At 31.3% G+C, this 26255-nt stretch overlaps 1 protein-coding gene across 1 annotated transcript in view; it reads right to left on the reverse strand.

Annotated features, from left to right (window-relative positions):
• Positions 1-3259: 3259 nt before the first annotated feature.
• The window catches only part of LOC118194511 (uncharacterized), a 43973-nt gene continuing 20977 nt past the window's right edge, over positions 3260-26255 (reverse strand). The window contains exons 5-6 of the mRNA XM_035365655.2: positions 20571-20667; positions 3260-16671 (exon numbers count right to left, since the gene is read on the reverse strand). Coding sequence (XP_035221546.2) covers positions 10223-16671; positions 20571-20667 — 6546 coding nt within the window. The 3' untranslated portion in view covers positions 3260-10222. The remainder of the gene's footprint in view (positions 16672-20570; positions 20668-26255) is intronic.

Genomic DNA, 26255 nt, shown 5'->3' on the forward strand with positions numbered 1-26255 from the left:
CACTTATCGGAGGGCGCAAGGCGCGCTCCTTATCGCCATCACCACAAAGCCATTTCTTATCAGATTGTTTCTTTCAATACTGGCATACAATAATATAGAATTTTTACACGATATTTAAATTTTATCTCCTAAGACAATTCACGGTAATAAGTCAATTAGAACGCAATTACACCGCTCATCCGAAGGCGAAATCAAGTGCTAAATTCATCAATTCTAATGAGAATGCACTAGCGAAGTAAAGCACTGCGGTTTTACATAATTTCTGAGTAAGCTATTCGTACGAATTGAAATAATTCTTGCATTTAAACTTGTATTCCAAATTAAGATTTAACTTGAAATTAATGTAGATAATTACTGAGCGAATTAGATTTTAGTAGCGTAGTTTACGTGAGATGACATCACTTGGGGTCACGTGATACGAACCGGCGAATCAGGATATTGAACCATGAAATCATAGTAAATTCTTAAATTAATGTCTTTTTACAAATTTATTGTCTTTATTTATTGGCTTTTTACAAAATTTTAAACCATATTAAAATGTTTATGCCTTCAAAATAAAAAAAAATTATTAGAATTAACATTTTTTATGTGTATACTGTATGTTGTCACCAACAAAGTCTGCTTGGCGAGATTTGCGCCGGCGAAACGGAAAAGTACCTATTATTTTTAATTCATAACACTTTTTATAGTAAAAGTTATAGGCTTTTTTCTTCCCCCTTTTTAAGGTTTGGTTGATTTATTTAATTATTTCAAAGCACTCAAAGGCTATCTGCCGAAGAGGAGGGATGCCTTCGTGGAGGATTTTCTGAGGACTACTGGCTCCTATACACTTTTGAACACGGGCAAAACCATGGAAATTCGCGTGCAGCCAGTCCGTTTGCTGGGATTCGAACCTCGGACTCAACTAACAATGTTCAGCGATTTTACCACTCGGCCGCTAGTGGTCCTTTCTTTTCACTTCCTCGTACGAAGTAAAAGATGCATCGTAACAGCAAACAATTTCGGATATCATATTTCAACGAAAATATCCATTTTGACCTCTCTCATATGCATTGGAAAGATTTTTTTTCCATGACATCTGTACGTACAGTCAGAATAAAGGACTCTTTTCCCCAAAATTGTAAAATGGATTGTGAAATAGATTTAAAAGACAATTTTTTCCTTGATGTTTGTACGTGTGTACGTACGTATATATGTATCTCGCCAGGGCCGTTCGTACACTTTTTAACACACCCATATTTTTAGAAAAATGGTTTAAACATGTCAGTGTATAACAATATATTTTACAGGATAGTTAACACAGAAAAACTGCTTTCCACATTTGCTATAGATTAATTATTAATGATGGAAAACCGGTGAAATCATTAGTGAATAGTTAAAAGAAATAAGTTTGCAATGAAATTAAGTTAACATATGCCTTGAGGTTAAATTGGCAGTGATGCAGGTAATAATTTGGGAAATGTACAGATGTTCAAATATAACATTCTTAATACACACACACACATCTTATAACAGAGAAAATATTTTAGCAAGGCCACACCATGCAAAGGCACGTAATGAGAAGGCAAAAAATTTCAATGCAAAATGAATGCTGAATTCCCTTATAATACTTGGCTTCATAAAATGTACTGCATAGATTGTATAATTTTAATAGGAATTCAAAGAAAAAGGAATTGAAAACATTACATGGATTAATCACTTTGCTTTGATGTACCCAAAAGTATTTATCAAAGTAGTTGTCAGAGCTCTTAGATGTTTTTAAGGAATTTAATAATGATAATAATTATTTTTAAAAAATTTTGCTGAATTTTAATTTCAGCACTTCTAAATTTAGAAATTAAATCCAGCCCTTTAACCATTTGTAATACCTACTTAATCAATACAAAACTAAGTCTAGGTAATCGTCCTGTCTTTAATGATGATTGATGTCCTCACAATGGGCGCAAGTGGTCCTCACGAACGAGTCTAACACATAGAATCTGCCTTTATTTTGGAACGTCACACACTTTACTCACAAGGAGAATTATCTGGGAAGTTGTCTCCAGTGGTAACTGGCTATGCTCAATAGACCTCCGTTCCAAAGAACTTTTGCAAGATCTTTATCATTGCTATCCTCGAAACAATGGTCAGCATGTCAATGATATTTCATGGTTATTGTGTACTTATTGTTCTTATTATAATATCATATCTTATGAACAAAATGAAACCAAACTATTCATGGCCTGATTCTCCATGAATTAATTACCTCAAATGATATTGTTCTATGATTAACTCAAAGATTCAAATTCTCTCTGCTGCAGTTTATTCGGCATATTCTTGAAGTACCCTCTAGAAACAAAACAAGTTTTGAGGGAGTTATGAAGTATAACATAAAATACAATAAAAAATGTGTCACATGAACTAAATATTGTTAACAAAAAATGTGCCAACAATATTTCAATATGGCTTAATTATGTGACATTTCTTGATATTTAGAATTAAAAAAAAAGTTGTATATTCTGTAAAATTAATGCATATCACAATGATTAGTTACTAAAGTTAATGATTTAATAACAATTAAAATATAAAAAGCTTGTTGTCAGGTAAGAAGCATAATATTTCTTCCAAAAAGTGTAGTTTGCAAATTTAACTTCTTTTAAAGCAACTTCAGATGGATAACAATTAATACACTGTTATGGATGCCCAGCTGCGGTAAGACAACTTCACCACAAAGCAGGTTTAGGGTTGCCAGAAAATGACAAAGAAAGGCAAGGCTGCCAGATTTGGCTCAAAATCTGGCCATATGCCATAGACGAAGCGAGAGCGTTCTAGAACGAATTTTTACTGGTTTACTCCAGAATGTTCTTGAAGGCAGGTCAAAAGCTATAAAAACCCTGCCTGTAAGTGGATTAGCAGTGTATCGCGAGTTTTATGATGAAGAGCATCCTGAGTGTGTTGAGCTCTGAGAGCCACCGACCGAGTCTGGAGCTGAATTTAGTGTTTTGCCCTGGTGCTGTCTTCACCGTTATAACCTGATAGTCTGAAGGCTGCATTGCTGATTGTTTCAGCATGTTTATTGTAGTTTTTCGATGATTGTAAACGTGTCTTTGGAATTCTTGTGTAAAATACTGGCGAATAAATTGTGTTTTGATTCTTCGTCAAGCGTTGTCGTCAATCCCTCCAAATCCACGAACCCACAGAAATGGAACAATATTCTTATATGTAAAATATACATCAAGAGTGTAATTAAAATAATAAAGTAATTAACATACACTTTTATAACTACATAATTAAAATATTTATTTTCATTGAAATTCGTATACACTATACAAATTTATTTTTAAATATATTTCATTTGCATATTTACAAACATTTATGATACTTTAATTTGTACACTTCGTGGAACTACTTATATTTACAAGTTTGCATAGTTTACATTGAATGAAGTTAAGCTATTCTTTAGACAAGACAAAGTACATGATATTCAGTATTCACACTTCCCAAAATAGTTTAGCATGACCAGTAACAAAATAAATGCACATTTAAATTTTCTGTTCATTCAAATAATTAAAAAGATCAGTCAATTGCATATTTTATAATTAAGCACAATTTTTTACATTTCTTATTCAAGGCCAAATGCATTTATAAAAATCAATTTAATTGCTGGGTATTATGTTATAGCTGCCAACCTAGAAATATGAATAATAGGGAGGTTCTTCTGCCGTAAACTGAGAGCTTTAGAGAGTTTTCACTCTGCACGGCCGCATCATGTCAAAACATTTATTGACTTCAATTCAAATTTGACTTAACTTCACTTTATAATGCTCGAATCAGGTCACTCAACTGTTTAGGATAGTATTATAACTAAAATTTATTAACATTTAATTAGATATTTTAAATTTTATGTTCTTTGGTTAATTTCACTTTGCAATTTTCCTTTCTGAGAAAATCCTGAGTAAGGAAGGAAAGAACCAAAGAACTTTCAAACAAAATGAAGATTTAATTAAACAATTAACTTATATACAATTGTGTAGATAAACTTAGTAATGACCATATATTGATGTAAGACAAAATTAAATATGAATGTTTACTGATTTACATTATTCGAATCTTCATATGAAGTTCTACAAATATCTACAACAGATTACTACAATTCAAATCAAATAAATTTTAACAAAAAAATATGCAGCAAATTGCTAGGAATGAAACCATACAATTTACATTTCGGAAATTCAGTGAAATTATATTGCTGAAAAACGCATTTTTTAGTAAAAGATAAAAATTAAAAACTGGGAAATTCAGCGATCGACTATGAGATGGGATGAAAAACAAGGAATTTCCAGGTTTTACTGAGCACACTGGTAACTATGATAAGTAAATTGCATATATGAATTTTTTAGCAGAAGTAATTAAAAAAAAAAAGTTCTTTCCATCAATGTATAGCCCAAATGCTGTAAATCTACCTCTGAGACCAACACGAAACATACACCAAATATACAAATGTATGACGACAATCTATTGATTTATGAGAGATTGAAACTTGTTAAAGTTTACAACCAAAATTTTGCTCTTGCAGCACTTCAGCACACAAATTAAACTTAGCTTTTCACTTATTAAATGTAAAATACTGCACCAGACAATTACATATTATTGGTGTAAAACAAAATTAAATATAAATATTTACTGACTAAATATAGATTGAATCTTCATACAAAGTTCTACAAATGTCTGTAATAAATTAAGACAATTCAGATCAGATTAAATTTAAAAAGAAAGTTTATTAGGGATGGAGGCATGAAATTTACATAACTTAAGTTTCATTTATTCGATAAATTTCGTTTATTGCTGAAAAATACTTGAAAATATTTTCATTATTAGAGACTAAAAATTAAAAATTAGGAGATGTTGTGAAAAACTGGAGGGTTGGCAGCTGTGAAAAGTCTTTGAACTGAAAGTACAGAATTTTACTCATGACATTTCTTCTAGGAATAATATACATGTATATATATACCTTTATTTTATAAAATTAGAATATATATTCCATAATACACAAGTAAAATTCCACAAAAAATATGTCTGTTTAACAATATGTTACTACATCAAAAGAAAAGGAAAATAAATCGTGCTGTAATCAGCAAAAAGAATAAAATTAGGTTCATTACTGAGAATCTACATAATTTTTATACACATATAAATACTGCAATTTAATGAGAAAGCATATAATTTATAGAGTAAATCAGTTACTTGAGCCAATATTTTACACAAACATTGTAACATGAAATGAAGTAATATTAGGGGACATTTACATGACTAGAAAAGGATGTTACTTAGCACTGCTATCAAGTAAATATACATCTCAAGGTTCTTTTAATTCTTTCAAAGCCTCTATCATAGGCAACATAAGCAATTGTCTAAGACAGTGGTCTTAAATTCAAATTGTGTGCTGGCCGAATGCTCAGTGTGAAATAAATTTCATGTTCTTCCTTTCCCTTTTCATCCTGTGGTCAAATTGTGCTGTTTCATCCACTGCTCTCCCTCATCCCTCTCATCAGTACCCATACTAATGGAAAGCTGAGTTTTCCCTCCATCATCATCTTTTCAAAAAGTCGTTATCGAGAGGGCCATTTGTTGAGATAGGCCACATTATGTGATAAATGCCAATTGGCTTTGTTACACCTAACAGTCTGAGCAATATAACAATTGCTGTGAAGTAAGTTTAGGATAATGCACAGGCGTGAAATGCAATTAATTCTATTTTCAATCCTATGTGACTATTCTCAATTTGTATCTTAATATTTTCATTCATCTCAGTTTAAAGCATGATCATAGGTTTAACAAAACCTGAATATAATGAAACCAGACGTGGTCATCCAGCTGTAATATTCAAATGTACATCATATACTCGTATTATTAAAAAGGAATATTTAAAATGATAAAGAATGTTGGGTTCATTGCAATGGAACTTTACTGACAAATTCTGAAGATGATATATTGCAAGAAGGAAACTATACCCGCATTCCTAACATAGCTAAGATCAGAGCCAGATTTAGACTTGATATTTGAGATATGGAGCCCTTTATAAGTCTGTTATACTGTATTAAAATTTTTGGGGGGCCAGTGTGGAAAAAATGGTTTGTGACGAATATGCTCGTATTCATCAAAATATTGAAATTTCAATACCTGTTGAATGCTTATGGACATATATCAGTTATATACAATGAAAACTACACAAAAACAATTAAGCTTTTTGTGTACTATTGTATTATCATAACAATTTAATGTGAAAGAAAAAATACAATTACATTGCTCTTAAATCTTTCTCAGCATAAAGAGCCTTTTTTTTTTTTTTGGTAACTTAGATTAAATTAATTTATTTATTAATTATAGTGAATCCTGTACTGGCAACCTCTTTAAGAAGTCATTTTTAGGAATAAAAATACAAAATGGCAGTGAACATCACCTCTTCAAGACCACAACATCCAAAGTCCCATAGAACTGTTAATGGTCGTATTTACAGAGAGCTCACAATACTTTTAAATAATGTACACTAATCTTAATTATGCAATTCTTACACTTTTTTATTTTAAAGCAGTGGAATCATAGTTCCATTGCTTTTGAAGTATGTGAGAAAAATGGAATTATAAAACAAAAACATAATTAAAACTCAGATATACGCTTCTTGAATGCACCTCAAATTCATCATTCTGTTCAGAATAAATAATTCATCTACAAGAAATATTTAATAAATATTATAAGAAAAGCTAAGCGAGATCAAAGTATTAAGGGTCAACTTGTTTAATCAATAAAAACAGGTGTTTGCTTTATAGCAAAGTGATTTTTCAAACAGCGAACGGGAAGAATTGGTGGCAGAAAACAGTGGAAGAAAGAACACTATTCTGATCTGAGGAAGCAACAGGAAAGGAAGAAATGGCACTAAGTTGATCTAAAAACAGCTAACGGGCCAGAATTTTTAAAATCAAAATGAAAATTTTTTATCTATTTATAGGCAAAATAAAATATACTTTAAATAAATCTTAAATTTCAGTTGCTAAATATTTATCAAAACATACATAAATAATAATAATATAGCAAAGTAAAAAAAATTCAAATTTTTATACACTTTCTATTGAAATCTAAAGTTTTGATACTACCTAGACATTTCTACTGGTTATGCTTCGTAATTCAAATATATCGATCACTAAATATTAAATTTTCAGATTGAGATTTATTTCAAATAATTCTAACATGTTTAATTAATCATTCACTTACTTACTTTAATTTAAACTAAAAAATAAACAAATTAAGGAAAGTTTCCAAGTTTTGAACTTTCCAAGAGGGAAGAACTTGAGAGTAAATAATGACAACCTAGTCTTTTTCTCTTACTTATTGAATTTTTCAACACATATATAAAAATATGTATGTTTGTTTATAAAGAAATATAAACTTATATTTTCTTACTACAGCTTGACACTTGATGGCATTTCAATTTTGATACAGTTCATAACCTTTGAGAGTGCTAACTAGAAATTATATATTTATCACGGATTATATATGTTCATTGGTCATGTTGTGTCATGAAATGTAGGTGCTAATTAATTTAATATAAAATTATTACAAGCTTTAATTAAAATGAAATAGGAAATATGGGAGAGGGAGTTAAATTTACTTTGGATATGAAAAGGAAGTCCTCATGGGAAAGATGAAGATTTTGTGCCCTTTCACAGTTAATTGAGAAAATAGCATATTTTTTTAATTAATTGCAAACATTAGTGAAAAATATAAGCTTCGATTTTTATACAAAGGCACCAGAGACGATGCATCTTGCTTTACTTTTCAGACACTGAATCAATCGAGTTGGGTTTTAAATTAATTTTCCTTTAAAAGATTAAAGAATTTTGGTTTTTATATCAACCGTCAGTTTCATTAGTAAGGGATTTATTTCTATTTTGTTCCAGCACTAGCAGTGTCAGATAATTTTTATGTTTAAAATTCATTTAATTAAAAACAATTTTTTTCCCTGTATCACATTACAGACAGTCAATAAATATTTTCCTAAACAAAGAAGTTATTTTTAATGCAAAAATTTATAACTGAGAGTATTTATTTTCTAACACATACAAATAAAAGTTAATAAAATCTGTATCTTCAAATCTCTAAATAAGATTTATATCATGCTGTAAATTAAATAACTCCATTTACAGATTTTCTGGTCTGTTATTCATGTTTGTTTTTAATGATAATTAACATTATGTAAACTCGGACTTCAAATTACTAAAATCTTGACAACACCATATTTGCAACTACTACAAAACTGAAACACATTTGTAGGCCACATGCAATCTGCGAGCCACCACCAACACCTTTACGACTACTGGCCTAGGACACAGATTTTTAGAGGTCATAAACTAAATTATTCTCATTAGTCTTCCTAATGTACCCAATTTGCATTTTATTGATAAAAGAACACAGTTAAACAAATACAATCTTGTATGACCAACATCATCAGTTAATTAAATAAAAAGCTTTTAGTAGGAAAAGGCAACAGAAGACAAAATACACATTTGAAAATAAAATATTTACAATCAATATCACAAATTAATTTTAAAGCTAGCAGCATTTTTCAATGAAAATAATACCAAGAACTTGGTAAATTATATTCAGATAATGCACAGTTATTGTTAGGGAACCGTACCAAAAATAAATGCCAGAATACTACTGTGTTATACAGTGTCACACTGAAAAATTGCATCACTCAATCTTTGATCTTTTTAAGAAGCATGCTCAGTATGTTCCAGTTTTTAACATTCTGAATCCTTTTATATAATTTTTTTAAAAAAATTCGTACACTATTAATGAAAATAAGAAATGTACATTCATCAATGACGTTTATGTTATTTTACTATACATAAAGCTAAAATCCCCTTGCTGTTTGAAAAAAAAAAAATTCTTTCTGGCATAATTGTTCCAAAGTTTTAATATGCTTTGTTTAAACTAGAAAATCAGATTTATTTCTCATAAACTAATAAAAATAAATCACAGAAAGACAAAAACAATATTTTAAATCCCTTCTCTTTGCTTCCACATTTATTTCTTGTCCGGTATTTGAAATTAAAATTACAAAGTTTATCCCAATAAACAGAAAATACAGGTATTTTTCTTTCTTGAAATAAATCACAGTGCAACTGCTCATTTAAATTATTATTACAAATTTTTTGTTAACCCATGAACACACAGATTAGGATAAAAACAACTTTAGCAAGAAAGACTTTTGAAAGCTCTAGTTATCAAGGTCCCTATGAAGTTCATTTACTAGATGGTACATATAAATGAAAAATATTTCAGGGTCACTTCCTTATCTGCTTTCTTGGGGTGATTTTTAATGCAAGAGTAGTTTTACACCATGCTCAATTATTCTTTTGGAAAAAAATATAATAATCCCTAAGCACCACAAACTTCTTTAAAACATTGTGTACTTAATATGTGTAATATGTGCCCCAATATATTTATTTTGGGACAATAGAGATGTTCCAAAAAATCCATACAAATGATAGAAAAATGTAAAATACAATGAAACTGATATAAATTTACCAATTCATAGAAAATTACAAACTTTTTAATGAAAATACTAAAATAGATTCCTGTCATTCTTATGATGCTTCCTTTTTATCAAGTCACTGGGCATTTTTAAAAAATGTTTAATTTAGGGAAAATACTTAAATGTTTCACTAATGTATGTGTTAGTAAAAAAAAAGTATTAAAAAAGTACATAAATTTCTAACTTTAGAAAACCACTTTTAACATTAAATAATTTACATTTAATATTTATTTTTAAACATACCTCCACTATCAGAGTGCTAGAAATTAAGAAATTTTACATTGGTTATATATAGCCATTAATACATAAATACAGACAGGTATATCTGCCATTGAAAACAAACTTACAAGAAATTATTAGTAAGCATAACAATTAGAATAAATAAGTAATAAAAATAACCGAAAATTTAAACATTAAGTTTCTTTCTTTTAATTAATTACCTTTTTTACATAGGTTTTCATAAAATGCCTTTTTTGGGAACTTTGACCTGTACATTCCAGAGAGCTTCATAATATACACTCAAATTACTTCCATTTTGGGATATATTTTGCATAGTCAAGTTGAAATAAAATTGAAAAGAAGTAAAATATTCTTATATTTGTACAAGAAACACTTTGGTGCAATATATATAATTCTGGAGAGTTGATACTACCGATCACTGCGAGGAAAGGCCAAAGAATGAATGACATTTCTAAAAGTTGGATTCTGTGTTGCAGAGAATGTAGTATTTTGTGGTATCATTGAACTTCCACTACCACCAACAAGTGATACCTGACTGTCACTCAACGCCTGAGGATTATGACTTAAAATTGGATTTAGTGTATTTCTCACCATAGGAGGATGAGGAGGGTATAGTGCAGGGGCACAAGATTGATGAGATACAATATGAGCTGAATTAGTGATAGTAGGATTTGCCTGACATTGTGCTGAAGATGATGGTAAGGCATGGTTCATGGGTGGAAATTTGACAGGAGATAAAGAAACTTGGTTAGCAGAGCATCCCATGTCTGGCAAAATGTTACTTAAATTAAAATTTGGGACTGGATGTGCAGTTGAAGAAAATGTATGACTTATTATTGGAGTTGTTATACAAGAACATGATAGAGGCTGTGTAGGAGGTCTTGGTAATGGGCTCATGGTAAAATTTGAAGGTTGGAAATTTAAATTCAAAAATGTATCTCCTTGTTGATGTAAAACAGAATTAAAAGATGGATTGGCAGGTATCACAGTATTTGTTGCACTTTCAGATATTTTATTTTGGGAACATGAAAGCTGACCAGGAGGTGGAATGACAGAATGTGTGTTATTCTTAAAATAACCATTGGGCACACAGGATATATTTGCCTTACTACAAGACACTTCTTGAGTACCACAGAAGTTTACCATAGAATTAGGAATAACATTCATGTTACTTTCATTAATGCTGTTATTTTTAACTTTTTTTGACTTTGATCTGCTTGAAGATACAGATTTACGGTTATTGAAAATAATTCCAGCATTGTGATCATGGATGTTCTGACGAACTCCTTCAGGCACAAATGTTTCCTGAGATGTTCTGAGATTGGACGGTTTCATGGTCATGTCATTGATATCGCGTGCATTAGCTGCTGGATTATAAAAAAAATTTCCTACATAATTAGCATTGCTTTGAGTAAAGGTAGTCTGTAAGGATGATCTGTTTGCTTGGAAATTATTTTTCTCTGTATGAAATGATGCAACTGGAGGAACTACAGGTAAATTCATATCACCTGGAAGTTCAGGATTTGTTGCAATAGTCCTATGTGAGAAATGGCAACAGTTGGGCTTTTGAGATTGTTGAGGATAACTATTATTGAAAGAAGCAGGTTGGAAACAAGCATTGGATTCAGAAGCTCTAGAATTTTCTAAAGTAGGTTTAACTGGAGGTAAAAAATTACAATTATTATAAAGCGATCCATGATTTTCAAAGGGTAATGTGATACTATTAGAAGGTTTAGGAACAGCTGAAGACATATCATGTCTATTATTTAGCATCTGAGATTCAACAGTCAAATTCATATGATTAAGAAAATTATCATTCGAGAGTGATAATGCTATATCATGAGACCGACTCACAGAATTAAAAATAGTAGTAGATGGTACACTTTCACACATTGTGTAACTTGATGGAAAGTTATGAAAGGATGTTACTGGAGGTAAAGGCACCAAAGGTGCATTCTGGATGTTAATGTCACAATTGGAAACAGGCATGAATATATTTGTATCTGTTATATTATGCAAACTTGCCATACTGTTACGATCATTCTTCTTTTCAGTAGAACGATGCTGATATCTAGAATTAGCAGCATTTTTATTTTTATTTTTCTCAGAATTTGCACAAGACGTTTGTATTAGACTCTCAGCTGAGTATGAAAGTGAAGATCTTTGGTTTCTGCTACATGATGATGAAGCAGCAAATTGCATCTCGGATGCTGAAGTTGTGCAAGTCATTGAATTCTGCCCATAATCAGTGTGACAGGCCGATGATGAAACAGGTTCAGAAAATGTCTGATCAGCTATAAGCGATAAAGCTGAATATTTTGATTGTGAAATATTAGCAGATGATGATGAATTGATGCTTTGTGATGATACAGCACTGGTAGATCCAGTTCTGTTTTCAGCTAAAATATTGGTAGTTTCTTTCAAAAGAGAGCAAAGGGAATGGCTTAAAGAATCTGTCTTTGACATGGCAGATTGTGAAGTGAATGAAGTGGTATTACTTCCAGAACTGGATGCTTGAACCGAATAGGGCATACTATTTGCATTATTGCAGTGATAATTTGAGTGAGATACTGCAGGTGATGAACTAGATACAAAATTTTGGATACTAGATGAGCTAGACAGAGAAGGATAAAAGGTTACACCATGAGAAACAATAGGCATGAAATTGTCCCGTGCATTGAAATTAGCTTCACTCTGAGGAATGATCAAGTTAGAATGTGTCACATTTATGTTTGTAGCATGAACATCAGTACTTTGAGTATCAAAAAGTAAGGAACCATTATTCGATACTTTAGAAGATCCAATGCTAAACTGGGGCTCTGATTCACTAAATTTTAAAATGCACTCAGACTGCTTTGCCAGTGTATTAGTAGAGCTTAATTCCTGGCTAAGAGAATTAGGAAGGCTGTTATGAATATCAGATGATGTAGTTTTTTTCTTAGGATCTGATTTTCCAGGTGACTCAGAAGATGAAAGAGTTTCAGTAGTTTTAAGAGAAACACTTTGGGTGGAACACAATGATACACTATGAGCAAAAGAAACATTAGTGGCTGGTACAACTGGAGTAGCAGTAATTTCAGGTATTATAGGAAAATACATCCTGGGCAAGCTCAAATATTCCTCATTTGAATTATTCACATAATTGAAAGAAATAAAATTTTTGTCAGAAGGAAACAAAGTTTGGTTATCATTACATGGTAAAAATCCACTGTTTCTAGATTCAACATTAATCCCATGAGAAACATCTTTTAATATATCACCCAACATAGGTGTCAATGAGAAGATTGCATCAACTGATGAAGGTGTTTTGCAAATGTTTTCTGACAGATGAATTTGATTGTTAAAATTTCCTATTGAATCGATACCAGATTGGTCCACTCCAGGCGAACTAGATTCAGATGATGCTTGCTTTTCAGGACAAGAAATATTTGCTTGGCCAACAGTATCAGTATCACTTTGCTTTTCAGAGCTATTATCAGATTGCTTAGAATTATTAAAACTGTGAGTGCTAGCAAACTTATTAGGAACATCTGATGCTTCTTTTAATTTCTTAGAGGGTGGTTCATTCTCTACAGATGTTTTGGTTTTTCTAATTCTGCAGGGCCTGTTCTGTTTCTGATTCATATCATGCATATTTTCATTATTAGCTTGAATATTTTCTACACATGTAGATATTGTTATGTTATGCATATCATTCACTGCATCACTTTTCTTAGTATTCTCAGAAGATTCTATAACCATGTGATCTCTTACTTCATCATTTTGTACTTTAAAACTACTTTCCTCTAATTTTGAAGAGACAGGAGATGAATTATTTAAATTTGATGACTCCTCTGAAAAGCACATGGCATCTCTTTTTGAGATGTGATTGGTCTCTAAGACATCATTTCCAAATATAGATTCAGTTGCTCGAGCTAAAATATCAGACGTGAAAAGAAAATTAGTGGATTCCTGTCTCATGCAACCAGAAGCATCCTTAACAAAGGAACTAGATTTTTCAACCGATTGTGATTTGTTGATGTCAAAATTAGGATTAATTTCTGATATACTTTCACAGTTTACATTTTTGGCATCATTTACATTTGATCTGTTAGCTTTTGCCACACTTTTAGCCTTTTTCTTAGAAACAGATTTTGAGCATTCACTGTCAGAACTATTTAAACTTTTATTAGATCTTATGTTACTCAAAACATTAGATTTGCTTCTTAAATTCTCCACAGGAGTATTATTAGAAGCAGAAACTGCAGCATCAGTATCAGACCCTGCAGAGCTTTTTGCAGTATCAGAACAAGTTGGTATAGAAGAAAATGTGTTCGGTAATACTGGATCTTTATTCAGACTAGAAAATGATGAAGCAGGATTAGATAATATATATGAATTGACAGTGGTTGCAATTTCATTTGTAACATGTAAATTTTGAGATAGAAGAACGCTTTCAGTGTTCTCTTGCCCAGATGAACATACAAATATTGGAGTATTAAGAGTAACAATTTGGCTGTTAGAGAACAAGGAAGGTAAAATATTTTGATTTAAAGTACTGTCATTCATTACAAATGCCCCATTTTCATGAAATGCTGGATTTACAGTATCTATATGTGCAGATGTGTTAAGATCAGAAGACTGATTGGGTTGTGGCATAACATTCTGCAATGAATTAATACATTTTAAAGATGTTGAATTATCACTGTAACATAAACTTGAACCTTGATTTAATTTTGAACAGTCTGATGAGCTGAGTGAGGTTCCAGTATTTTTAGATGCAGATGTATTAGCAACAGAACAGAGCGAATTTGTTAAGGCATTGGAAGTACTAGATACATTTAAAGAAACACTCACATTATTCAAATCTAGAAATTTAGGCTCATTATTACCAATACTCTTCTCATTATTTGGTTTTGATGTACTACCTTCCTCTATTACAGAATTTGAGTTGAAGTCTTTCGATGATGCATTGTTTTGTGATGTATTGTCAAAAACATTGTTATTTCTTTTAACAAAATCTAAAATAGCTTCAGAAACTGGAATGCTGGGAAAAGCAATAGAAGTAGTTGCAGTACTTGCTGTATTACTAGAAGAAACACATGTTTGTAAAATAGGGATTTCATGAGTACTTTTAGAAGCCTGCAAATTTTGAGAAATATTAGAATTTATTTTATCATTACCATCTGCCATTAAGACGGTAAGAGAAAAATTTGATTTCAGAGTTTCACCTGAAAACTTCGTACCAGGTGTTGCAGTTTTCATGGCATTATAATTCAATGGTTCTTTCTCATTACTTGGTACATTGCTAGAAACACCTGGTGTATCTATCTGTAAGCATATGTTGTTCGGGGAATGATCTGACTTGTCATTATTTCGCTGCAAGGACACTGATGTTGCTTTAGAAGTTGACTTTTGATATAAAGGAAATACCAGACTAGTTCGTACCTTTTGTGACTGATTAGCTAATGAAATAATTTTATTTGCAGATAGCACTTGCAAAGATGGTGGTGAATTTGAAGACAAGTTTATTACCCTATTCATAAGTGCCTTTTTGCTTTCAGTTGTACATTTTGAAGAGCTGTGGATCTCAGAACAACTATTCGAAGGCAAAATGGTTGATGAAAGCATTTCCTTTTCTTTGCTTATTTCTAAATCCTTTGATGGCGATAGTGAGGAATTTTCTTTCTCACTTACAATCAAAGAAGTATTAGAACTTTCAGTTTTACTCTGGAAATCCAGCTTGGCAATGTGTGATGCATTTGTAACTGAAGTGTTCACTTTAACAGGAGCATTTACAGAAGAAACAACAGAGGGTTTCTGGACAAAAGGCACTATAAGCGCATCTCCTGGCACTTGTGGCACAGGATTTACTAATGCAGATATGGCATTTGGTGTCAGAGTGTTGTCACATATATTGTTTAGCACTGTGGCTTGGGATGGTAATATGATCCTAGTATTGGCTGCAATGCTAGATGAAATAGGAACAACCGAGCTTGGAGTTAAGCTTAATAATGCAGATTTGTCCACTGGTGAACAATGACTGTTGACTGGAGCAGGACATAACACTGTAGATGGTAAACCAACATTTCTTGCCATAGATGATACATTAATGACTTGCTGAGGCACAAGAATAGGCAAAGTACTTGGACATATGATAGATATGGTATTGGATGGCTTCTCTGCAGCAGAAAAGTGTTGTAAAATGCTACCACCTGTAGGAATGATAATAGTGGGCACATTCTTATTACAAACACTAGAGAATGATGAATCATGAGTTGTTGACATAACAGGGAATTGTGACAACACAGTAGTAACACCACCAGCATGCAGTGAAGCTGAATTTCTAAGAGTTTCATTACAGTTTACAATAGGTACGATATTTTCCTGAGTAATTGGGTTTCCTTGATAAACAGTTTGTGTAATAAATGGAGGAATAACAGCACAAGAACTCACTCGATTGTTAATATCACTAGTTGGAATACAGGATTTTACAGCAGAGCTAACAGTACTAACAGGAGCAATCTTTTGCACTTTTGTCCCATTTTGCATATTTTTGGCAGAAGGTTTTGCAACTTTGCTCACAGGAGTTTCAGAAGGTTTTAAAGTGTCATTAGAAACAGTGCAATTTGTGTTTGGAATGTTTAAAATTAAATCGGAGCTTACTTGAATTGCACTGTCAATTCTGGTACATGTGTTTGACTCTGTATTTTTTACAGACAAAATACCATTTTTCTTTTCAAATTTCCCGCTGTACTTCAAAACCTTCTTTGGTAATGAATTTACACTAATATTAGCTTGTTGCAACAACTTTTCATACACAGCATTTTGTTCCTGAATAACTTTAAGGTCTCTTTTTAATTTCTTTACTTCTTCCTCTGAAAAAATGAAAGGAAATAAGATTATTTTATAAATTTTAATTAAGAAAAGCTATTTTCAACAATTGATTTCATTGCCTTCATTTCATAGAATGCTTTTAGAGAATTTCATGTAAAATAAAAAACTGAAAATAAGATATGAATTCTTACATCATTACTATATTTTCTGACACTATTACTATATTTTCTTCTACATTTATTATATTTCCACCGAGAAACATAACAAAATGTTAACTAAAAATATTTCAATATAAAAGATGAATTCATTAAAAAATTTAAACATGTAGATTAACCTTTTTCTGTTCTTACAGGAATATGAAGAAATTTGACATTTTTTTGTAAACGAAAACTGATTAAAAAATGTCACACGTCATTAAACATAAAAATTTCTATATTTTGCATCACTAATCACAAAATTTTGAAGCAGTTATACTTTAGAACAAAAAATAAAGTTAAAAAAATACTAAAAACTAATAAAATAAAATCTAGGATTTTTTAAAAAAATAAATTAGAAAATACCAAAGTAAATACCCTCTGTAATATTGAGATTTTTTTTTTTTTAAATTTACCTATCTGCATAAGCAAAACCACTAGAATTAAAATCTATTTGTTAAATAAAAATGAAAATACTTAAAAAGAAGTAAAACATCAAATAAGAAGGAGTATGACTGTTTAAAATGCTGATAAGAAGTACTAAAAATTACTGCCAGACAGTAAAGAACATTTTTAATGTGAAATAATAGTAAGAAAATATAGACAAAATCTGGATAAACAGTCACTGAATTCATTTCCAAAGAAAATAATCAAACAGAAAACTATTAAAAGTAATGAAAAACAGCAGTGAGATTAAATCAATAAGATTATCTCTTTCAGCTTTTAATTGCAGTTTCGAAAATTTCTTACAATTCAGTACAGTCAAAAGACTTTAATTCGGACGTTCATAATCCGGAATGATCTATAATCCAAACCTCAAAGCTACAGACTTTCTGCACATGCATCAACGTATGCACATAATACCTTTGAGCATGCGCCTAATACATTTATGCATGTGGATTTAATGTATAACAGATGGTATAAGCTAAGCTAAAATTATCTAATTATCTATTTCAGTTAATGTTGCAGATTGCGTTTTTCCTTAATCTTCTAATTGGATCCGGCTTATTATTTTTTTCAGACTGTTAGAGCAATTTTATAAAAGTAAGCTTGAACTAAAAGAAGCTCGATTATGTCAAAAAGAATTTCCGATTCTGGAACTACCAACGGATCTACAAAGCGAAAGCATGTTCCGATGTCCATCAAACAAAAAACTGAATTGCTGCAAAAAATGGATAAAGGCATATCCTTTGATTCTGTAATCATTCCGAAATATGTTTATCAATTTCACGCTGCTCTGCCGCGGGCGAGGGGGGGGGGACGCAGGACGCAATGAACTGGAAGTTGATCTGTCAGCACTGTCCTTATCTTCACGGCAGATGTTTTTATTTTATTCAGCTTATAATTCCTTACTAAATGTAGTATTTCATCTCGATGTACTCAATCTTTCATATGATTTAAATCAAATTCCTCGTCATTATAAATATCCCGAATACACATCAAATAGTTTTCTGGTTGCAATTTTCTAATTTTAACTATGCGTAATGTATGCTTTATGCATGCGCACATTGAAAGAAATGTTTAATAAAGTAAACAAATAAATATAAAGCTTTTTTTTTTTTTTTTTTTTTTTTTTTTTGTAAATTTTGATACCCTTTAAATCATAATTGCTCTTTATTTCATAAATTACGGTTTCATATTTTTAATTTTATGATTTCTGCATGCCATCTTACCAGATTTAAACTGATGATCTATAATCAGGAAAAACCAATAATCCGGAATCGCTGAAGTCCCGACGATTCTGGATTAAAGACTTTTTACTGTAATTAATTTTGAAATTTTGGATGAACTCCAAAATATACAAACTACATCTCATAATAGGTACTTTTTATGAATTTGTAAATATACATTCCTTAACAATAATTTTCTTTCTATGATTTATTCTTATTTTGGAATTTTGCAAAAGCAGAAGAAAATTTTAAAATTTCTTGAAATCTTTCTTTGTGATAATTTTATAAAAGGCTAGAATCCTCATGAATAAATCTTGCACTATATATATACACTGCACTAAGACCATTCAATAATTTAGAGCAAAAGAATTCAATTTATTAAATTTCTCTCGATTTTTTACACTTTGACAATTAAATTCAGCTTAATGCTATAACACAGAGTAAAATAATTATGCATTTTAACATTTATGCTAACTGTTGAGCATGGTAAGGAAAGACAAAAGCATAAAAATATTATTGAATGAGTTTCACTGCAAACTACGTTCAGCATTATCAAAACAATATGGCCAATATTGTTGAGACAAAAGGAAATGTTCAATGTAGTTGTTCACCATGTCATCCCAATTTTTACCCTAGAATGCCATAATTCGAATCTTATAGCAGAAAAAACACTGATCATAAGCATTCAAAAATTCTTTATTAAGAGTTTTCCCCCCTTATAGTAGTATCTTTATAAGGTGTTTAATAATAGTAATGTCGTTATAAAGTGCATCATATTCCAGTATATAAATGTAAATGCTGATTAAATACAATTAAGAATTGCAAAAATTCCCTAACAGTAATAGTATTTTATAGTTATTTTATGCTGCATAGCCTCCCTTCAATTCATAATTCAGAACTTTCTAGGAGGGAAGGATTTCACCCTACTTTTGATATAAGCTTGTGACATTATAATTATTATAATTTGCATAAAACTTTTCTTACCCCAAGTCTGCATTATGCTGGATGAATGCATACAGTTATAGACACAGAAAGGTTTAAAAAAAATCAGTGGCTGGCACTTGCCTATTCAGCACTGGTCACTCCTAAGGACAGAAATGGTGGCCATTTTATTGTGGAGGCACTTAACAGGCAGCCACTGTTGCCTCCTATGAAGAGATGGATATTTACAACCATGCCTTCCCCAGGATTTGAACCCGGGCCCTTCGGTACTGCAGTAAGCTTCCCTAACCACTATACTATCTGAGTGCCACAGATACAGAAACAGAACATTGCTTCTATTGCATACTACAATAGTGAGATAATCTTTTAGTTTATGGATAATAACATGGCATTCCATAGCACTGCAGCTACTAATATGCTGTATATAACACATAATTTTATTAGAATAGTTGCTCAATATGTTTTCAATAGTTGATCTGTTTATTTATCCAATTTAAATAATTCTAACACATCTTAATATGCATTAAACTTGTTTTGGCACTTTGTTTAGATACCTTGTAACACAGTCACACCAACCAGCAACTCTCAACAACTAAAACTGCCACACTGTGTCTCATTATCACAAAAATTTAACAGCCACTTAAAAATGAATGAATATGCAAAGCAAAACTTGTATTGCCTTTTCAGGTGATAACACTTAGTGAGGTTCACCTGTTCTCTTAATTTCCTCTCTGAAAACGTTTTTATTGAGTTATGACCATTAATTGTGGATGTTTGTGCACTGAAGAATTAGCTTACTTGTATTATGGCAACAAATGCAAAAACTAGTTTAATTGCATCACAGCAACAAGTGCACAATAAGGGCAATAAGTACACTGTAACCACTCTCTGAATTGCATCTCTTTGCAAATTTTTCATTTCTTATTGTTATTGTCTCATTTTCCTCATTATTTTGGTGCTTTATAAGATGCTTGATTGATGCAGATTTGGTGCTTCTAGCTATAATTTTTCCATAACAAAGTTATTTAAAGGCAGAGCTGTCACTAAAAATCCAACCTCCAAAAAGTTTGGTATAACAGCATATATATAACATAAATTTTTTAATTCTTTTCAATAACTTTGAAATGTACATACCTTGAACTTCTGAACGATTTTCAGACAGAAGTTTATCTCTTTCAGCAGCTAAAAGCTTTATATAATCTACTGTTTGCTCTAGAATGCTGATTTTACTCTGAAAAACAAAAACAAAGTATTATGTAATAAATGTTACTTGTATGTACAGTAAAGCCTCTTTTAAATGTTTCTTGTTCATATATGTTGTTATGTTTATACACTGTTTAATCTACATCTTGATTCAATCCCATTTAGATTAATAGAGAATTATTTTATATATATGATGCATAACTTCAGTTGTACATATAGAACAAAGTCTGAGATATGTGATTCCAGATTTGGTATTTTTTATGAATCACGAGTTTAACTCTAATAATATGACATGCTGAAATTGCAAAAATAATAATAATAAAATAAATAAATAAATAAATAAATAAATAGGAAATATTGATTCATGAAATAACGAAGCATGCATGACCTTAAGAAAATCAAAATTCACACACACACAAAAGAAAAAAAAGCTCAATATTTATTTATTTGTATTCTTAAACATTCACTGCCTTCACTATCAACAGTGATATTTTCTCAATTAAGAACTATACTACAGATTTTGTTATCTGTTAGTTGATTGATGATTGGGGCATTGTCATTGCAATGAAAAACTTCATGATCACAAAGCTTTATGATCACAAAGCTTAATTAGAATCAACTATACACTATTGGCAATATATTATGAGATTAGTAATTAAAAACATATTGTTCCACTAAATTCTGTCTTGCTAAATCACACACTAAGGAAGTTAAGCTTGAGTTATATTAGTTTAGTTATTTATTATACTTATTTTTCTTGCACATGCTTACAGCATATCTATGTCTCAAATATACAGAGGCTGTTCGCACATTTCTTAGACGATTTTGGTAAGCGGTAATAAAAAATCGTTTCCCGCAAAAGAAGTAATTGCAATTGTACTACGTTTTTAAAAGTCAAAATTATTGTCTGTGGCTTGAAAGTTTTGTTTTTATTCAAAATGGCAAATTTAACAAAGCAGTGGTTCGAAGGCTACATTTACGCTCTTTCCGAAGAGAAATATGCATACTCCGTTATCCAAAAACGATGTGAGAGTCATGGTTTTGTGATATCTAAAACGTCGATACATAATATCATCAACAAAAAGGGAAAAAACGTCAAATTGGAGCCTCAAGTGGGACAAAAATTTCAAACAAGTATCCAAGGAAAAAAACGGACATCTTTGACTATTGCAAAGGTACGTTGTTTAACGTTATCCTAGTCAAAGGACAGCTGCAAAAATCATTAAAATGCTCAGTATCTACTGTAAACAAAATGATAAACATTGATTTAAATCTTAAGAAAGCAAAAAAATGCAATGTGCATCGTCTTCTTCCAATATCGCTCAACACAGGACACGCTGCAGAATTCTATATGAGAAACACTTATTCAAAGAAAAATAGAAAACAATTGTCACAATAGATGAAGCATGGGTGTATTTAAATGATTGTAACAAACAAAAAAAAACAAAAAAAAAAAAAAAGAGCCATTTATTATCATAAAAGGGGATAAAAAATTTAAGTACATGGTTCAAAGAATCGAAAGAAAGTTTTTCTACGGGATTCATGATTGTTGCGGGTTTTTCTTATAATGGCAAGTTAAAAATAAAAAGAGTGAAAAAAATAATGTCAAGATTAACTCCAAATACTATCAGGAACATATTTTATCGCCAATTTTTCTGAATGAAATACCATCGCTTTACCCGCAGTACCATCAATCTGTGAGACTCCATCAGGACAAAGCTAGCAGTCACACATCAAAATCCACTGTAAATTTCCTAAAAGAAATGGAACAAAAAACTATTATCGAGGCCGTACCCTTCACTGATATCCCTACTAAATCTCCCGATGTGTTACCTATGGATTTTTGTGCTTTTGGACTTTTAAAAACTGCATTATCCAAACATTGTCCCAAAACTCTAACAGGACTCTGGAAAGCTGTTCGGGAGGAATGGGATAGAATACCTCTTCTGCCACTTCAAAAGGCATTATTATCCTGGAAGTTGCAGTGTTGAAAGATAGTTCAGAATAAGGGATGTCAAATAGAACATTTAAAACAGAAGAATTTTATGTAATTTAGTTTTGGGAATACAATATACATCGTCTAAAAAATGTGTGAACAGCCTCTGTACATAAATCTAATCAAGGGCAGCACTAGACATTTTGTGGCCAGGTGCAGTCTCTGTGGGTCCAAAATTCTGCTGCCAAATGCCTCTCTAAATACTCATATTTTGCCACCTCTTAATTTTGTTGCTGAGTGCTCCTCTAAACTCTAAAAATTTTGCCTTAACTGTGTCACCTAGTACTGTAAAACTAACTCTAGCACAGGCCTTGAGCTTAACTGTATAAAATATCAGTTATTCTCAATTCATAAAGCACTAAATGTAATCTTTCAGACAATGAGTATCATTTACAAAATCAATTCTTGAATATGGAACCAAATTACTCCTCATTAACGCACTCAACACTTCGCAGCAAAATTAGCTGAAGTCTAATCATCGCCAAGTGTAATGTCAACTAAAATGTTATCATGCTCTTTGGTAATCAATCATTAATATTAAAATTTTTAAAAATTGTTTAGACAATGTTTGACACTGTGTGAGCAATTCCTCAAGCTGCAGTATGCTGCTAGTCATGTTGAGATAAAAGCAAAAAATAATAAATAATAGTTCATACGCATTATTGGCTGCCCGCGTACTTTCTCAAGATTGCTGATCCCAAATTTAAAAAAAAAAAAAAAAAACCCTCAATGTTTAATAAAAATTTTATTTCATACTCACTAAGTACTTACATATGACAAACTGTATAAAAAGTACTTACATATGACAAGTACTTACAATGAATTAAAAAAATTTAGGTGTGGTATTGCGAGAGCCTGGCCACCCCTGATTTTGGCCACATGCGTACTTTTATGTGCTGCACCCCCGCTAGGAATGGCTGTGTTCATAGGTGAGTGTAGTGCCAAAGTAAAACTAAGGATGGGAATTATCCACATGCTTTATTATGAAAAAATATGTAATGTGCAAGCATTAAACTTAAAACAATTTTTTTTTAAAACAGGTTGTTGATGATCCCGAGTTCCGGATTCCGCATTCTGGAAACTAAATGTCCAGATTTTGGACTTTGTATTGCATTTCTTTCTAGACCATTTTTATAAACATGTCTCTTAAAAAGTCAAACAGTTTTTTTAAACGTTTTTTTTTTTTGAATGATACTTGCTTCTCTTGGGAGTACAAGACGGAGAAAAGAAGACTATGTTATCTAGAGCTTAAATTGCGCTGGAGACAGGCTCTGGTACTTCTCAGTTTCTAAGCTAAATGGTGATTCTAGCCGGAGTGCACCCAGAGCCCTAAATAAAAGGGCTCCAACACTTTTTTTTATGTAAATGGAACACAGTTTCAGCGGGAAAATTTTTATTTAAAAAATAAATATGCATTGAAAGCTGATTATAACTTCTGAATGCATGCTTGCATTCCTCTTTAGAAAAAAGGAAAAAAGGACGGAGATGTTAACACTTTTCACAAAATAAAATCCTCCATTCACATGTCAAAGGCTTATTCTCTAAGTAGTGCAATGAATTTATGATAGTGGGTAAAATGTTTTGTTCCCGAAAGTACTAAAAACGATTATCACAGTTGTGCATTTCCAGTGCTAATGACCTTCCACTGCAGAGCTCCAACAGAATTGAGCTATTAAACCAAAGACGAGGCAAAAAAATTTTCATTTGCGCAGACCTTACATTTGTTCACATGTTGTTATCAGATAGGATTCGGGGGGGGGGGATGTTTTTTTGCTCACTCGCATTCTGCTTGGCAGGTAGAATTATGCAGGCAGGGCATCGCAGTCAGAAAGGGACTCTTCTCTCTTTCTGTTTCTGAAGCTATATTTCTCCATTAAAATTTCTTCCCATACTCCCATACTGTTTCTATAATTCTCTCTGTTCTCAACATTAATGGTTTTATTTCTTTCCATTGGTATGCTGGGAAAAGAATGTTTTTTGTTTCTCTCATCCCTTGAAATAGTACATTATACCATATATTCAAGCCTTGAATTCAGCTGGAGGATGCCTAAGCTATTGCCTAGTTTTCTGGATGAAATACAAGTCCAGCTGGATCTCCAAATAAGATGAGGCCCAATTTTCTTTTTAATTTAACTATTTATCATGAATTTAGTAATTTATTAAATATTATTTATATCTTTATATTTTATTTAATTTTAATTAGTCCAAAGGGACAATTTGCCCAGAAGGACTATTAACTTCATTTTGGTATTTGCGTCGATTCACGATTAGCGCTGTTTTACTTTTCAAATTGTTGCCACCAAATTTTACCACCTTATATTATATTTAAAGAAATTAAATAATGAAGAATCTGCATTAATGTATGCATGTTTCTTGCATTGTGATAAAACAACAGTGCCTAGAGCCATCAAATTTTGAATAGAGTAATTCTCTGGCGAATATGGGCATCTGGAATTTGTTTTGTTATCGATTTCATATTTTGTAAAACTTTACTGAATTTTTGATTAACAAACTCAAGGCTTTCAAAGCGAGCAATGACAACATTGTGCAGAAAAAACATTTTAATCTGCAGTGCATGAGACTGTGTATCAGAAATTCTAAAAATATGCTCATTTTAAAATTATTTTGTGATACTGCTCTTGAACTGAATTTTATGGATCACATGCAAAAAACATGATATTTTATAAATAAAAGGTAACACATAAAATGTTAAAAAAACGCCCCTTTGGATGTAATTTAAAATCTGAAACCTTTCAGATTTTTAAAAAATTATTTCAATCATTAGTCATTTTATTTTTCATTAGTTATTTTATTTTTTCCCTTCTTCCTAATGGCCTTCCATAGGGCTCCAGCACTTCTGATTTTAGAAATTAAGCCCTGATGTTATCTCAGATTTGATAAAGATTCAGGTGATGATAGGGGCGTTTATTAAAGGAATAGAACTGACAACAAGGTCTGCGGACCAGATAAGTTAATTTATGGGAAATGCTTTATTCCTGTGTCATTTGTAAACACATTTTAATTGGATGGTAGTTAGCATAGTTAGTACTTAATATAGTTGAAAATCAAACAGCATATCAGATGACAGCTATAGTATTTATTTTAAGAAAAACCGCCATTTACATTTATGTCATAATCTTCATACAAAAATGTGCTATTTAATTAAGAATGAACACCTTGTTTAGTTGTTAGAAAAGTTTAGGTGTTTTTGGTACTTACATATTATTCCATCAAGCATGAAACTTTTGCCAAGTAACATGATACAGTGCCAATTATGGATAAGCATAAACACACTTATCTATACGACAACACACTACCAGTGCTTTTGTCTAATGTAATGCTGACTGATTCTTGATAAGCCACCTTTTGTTTTCATTAACAAGGATATAAATTAACTATTATTGCTATATTTTTTGTTCCTCAATTTTGAAAAAAAAAAAAAAAAATTAATTCGAAGGATATAGAATTATATTTGTGATTGCACTCCAGTTTGTTTACACCTGGTCAAGAAAATTATCGAATCCAGAGAAGAACAACTGGATACAACAGACAAAAAGTAACAGATTGGAAAAATCCCCTGTAGGAAGTTTATGCTTACAGTGTTATTAACAGATCTCCTG

This window comes from Stegodyphus dumicola, chromosome 11 (assembly GCF_044657685.1).
Source record: "Stegodyphus dumicola isolate Sdum_Otavi_A_Nest chromosome 11, ASM4465768v1".
Lineage (NCBI taxonomy): Eukaryota > Metazoa > Arthropoda > Arachnida > Araneae > Eresidae > Stegodyphus > Stegodyphus dumicola.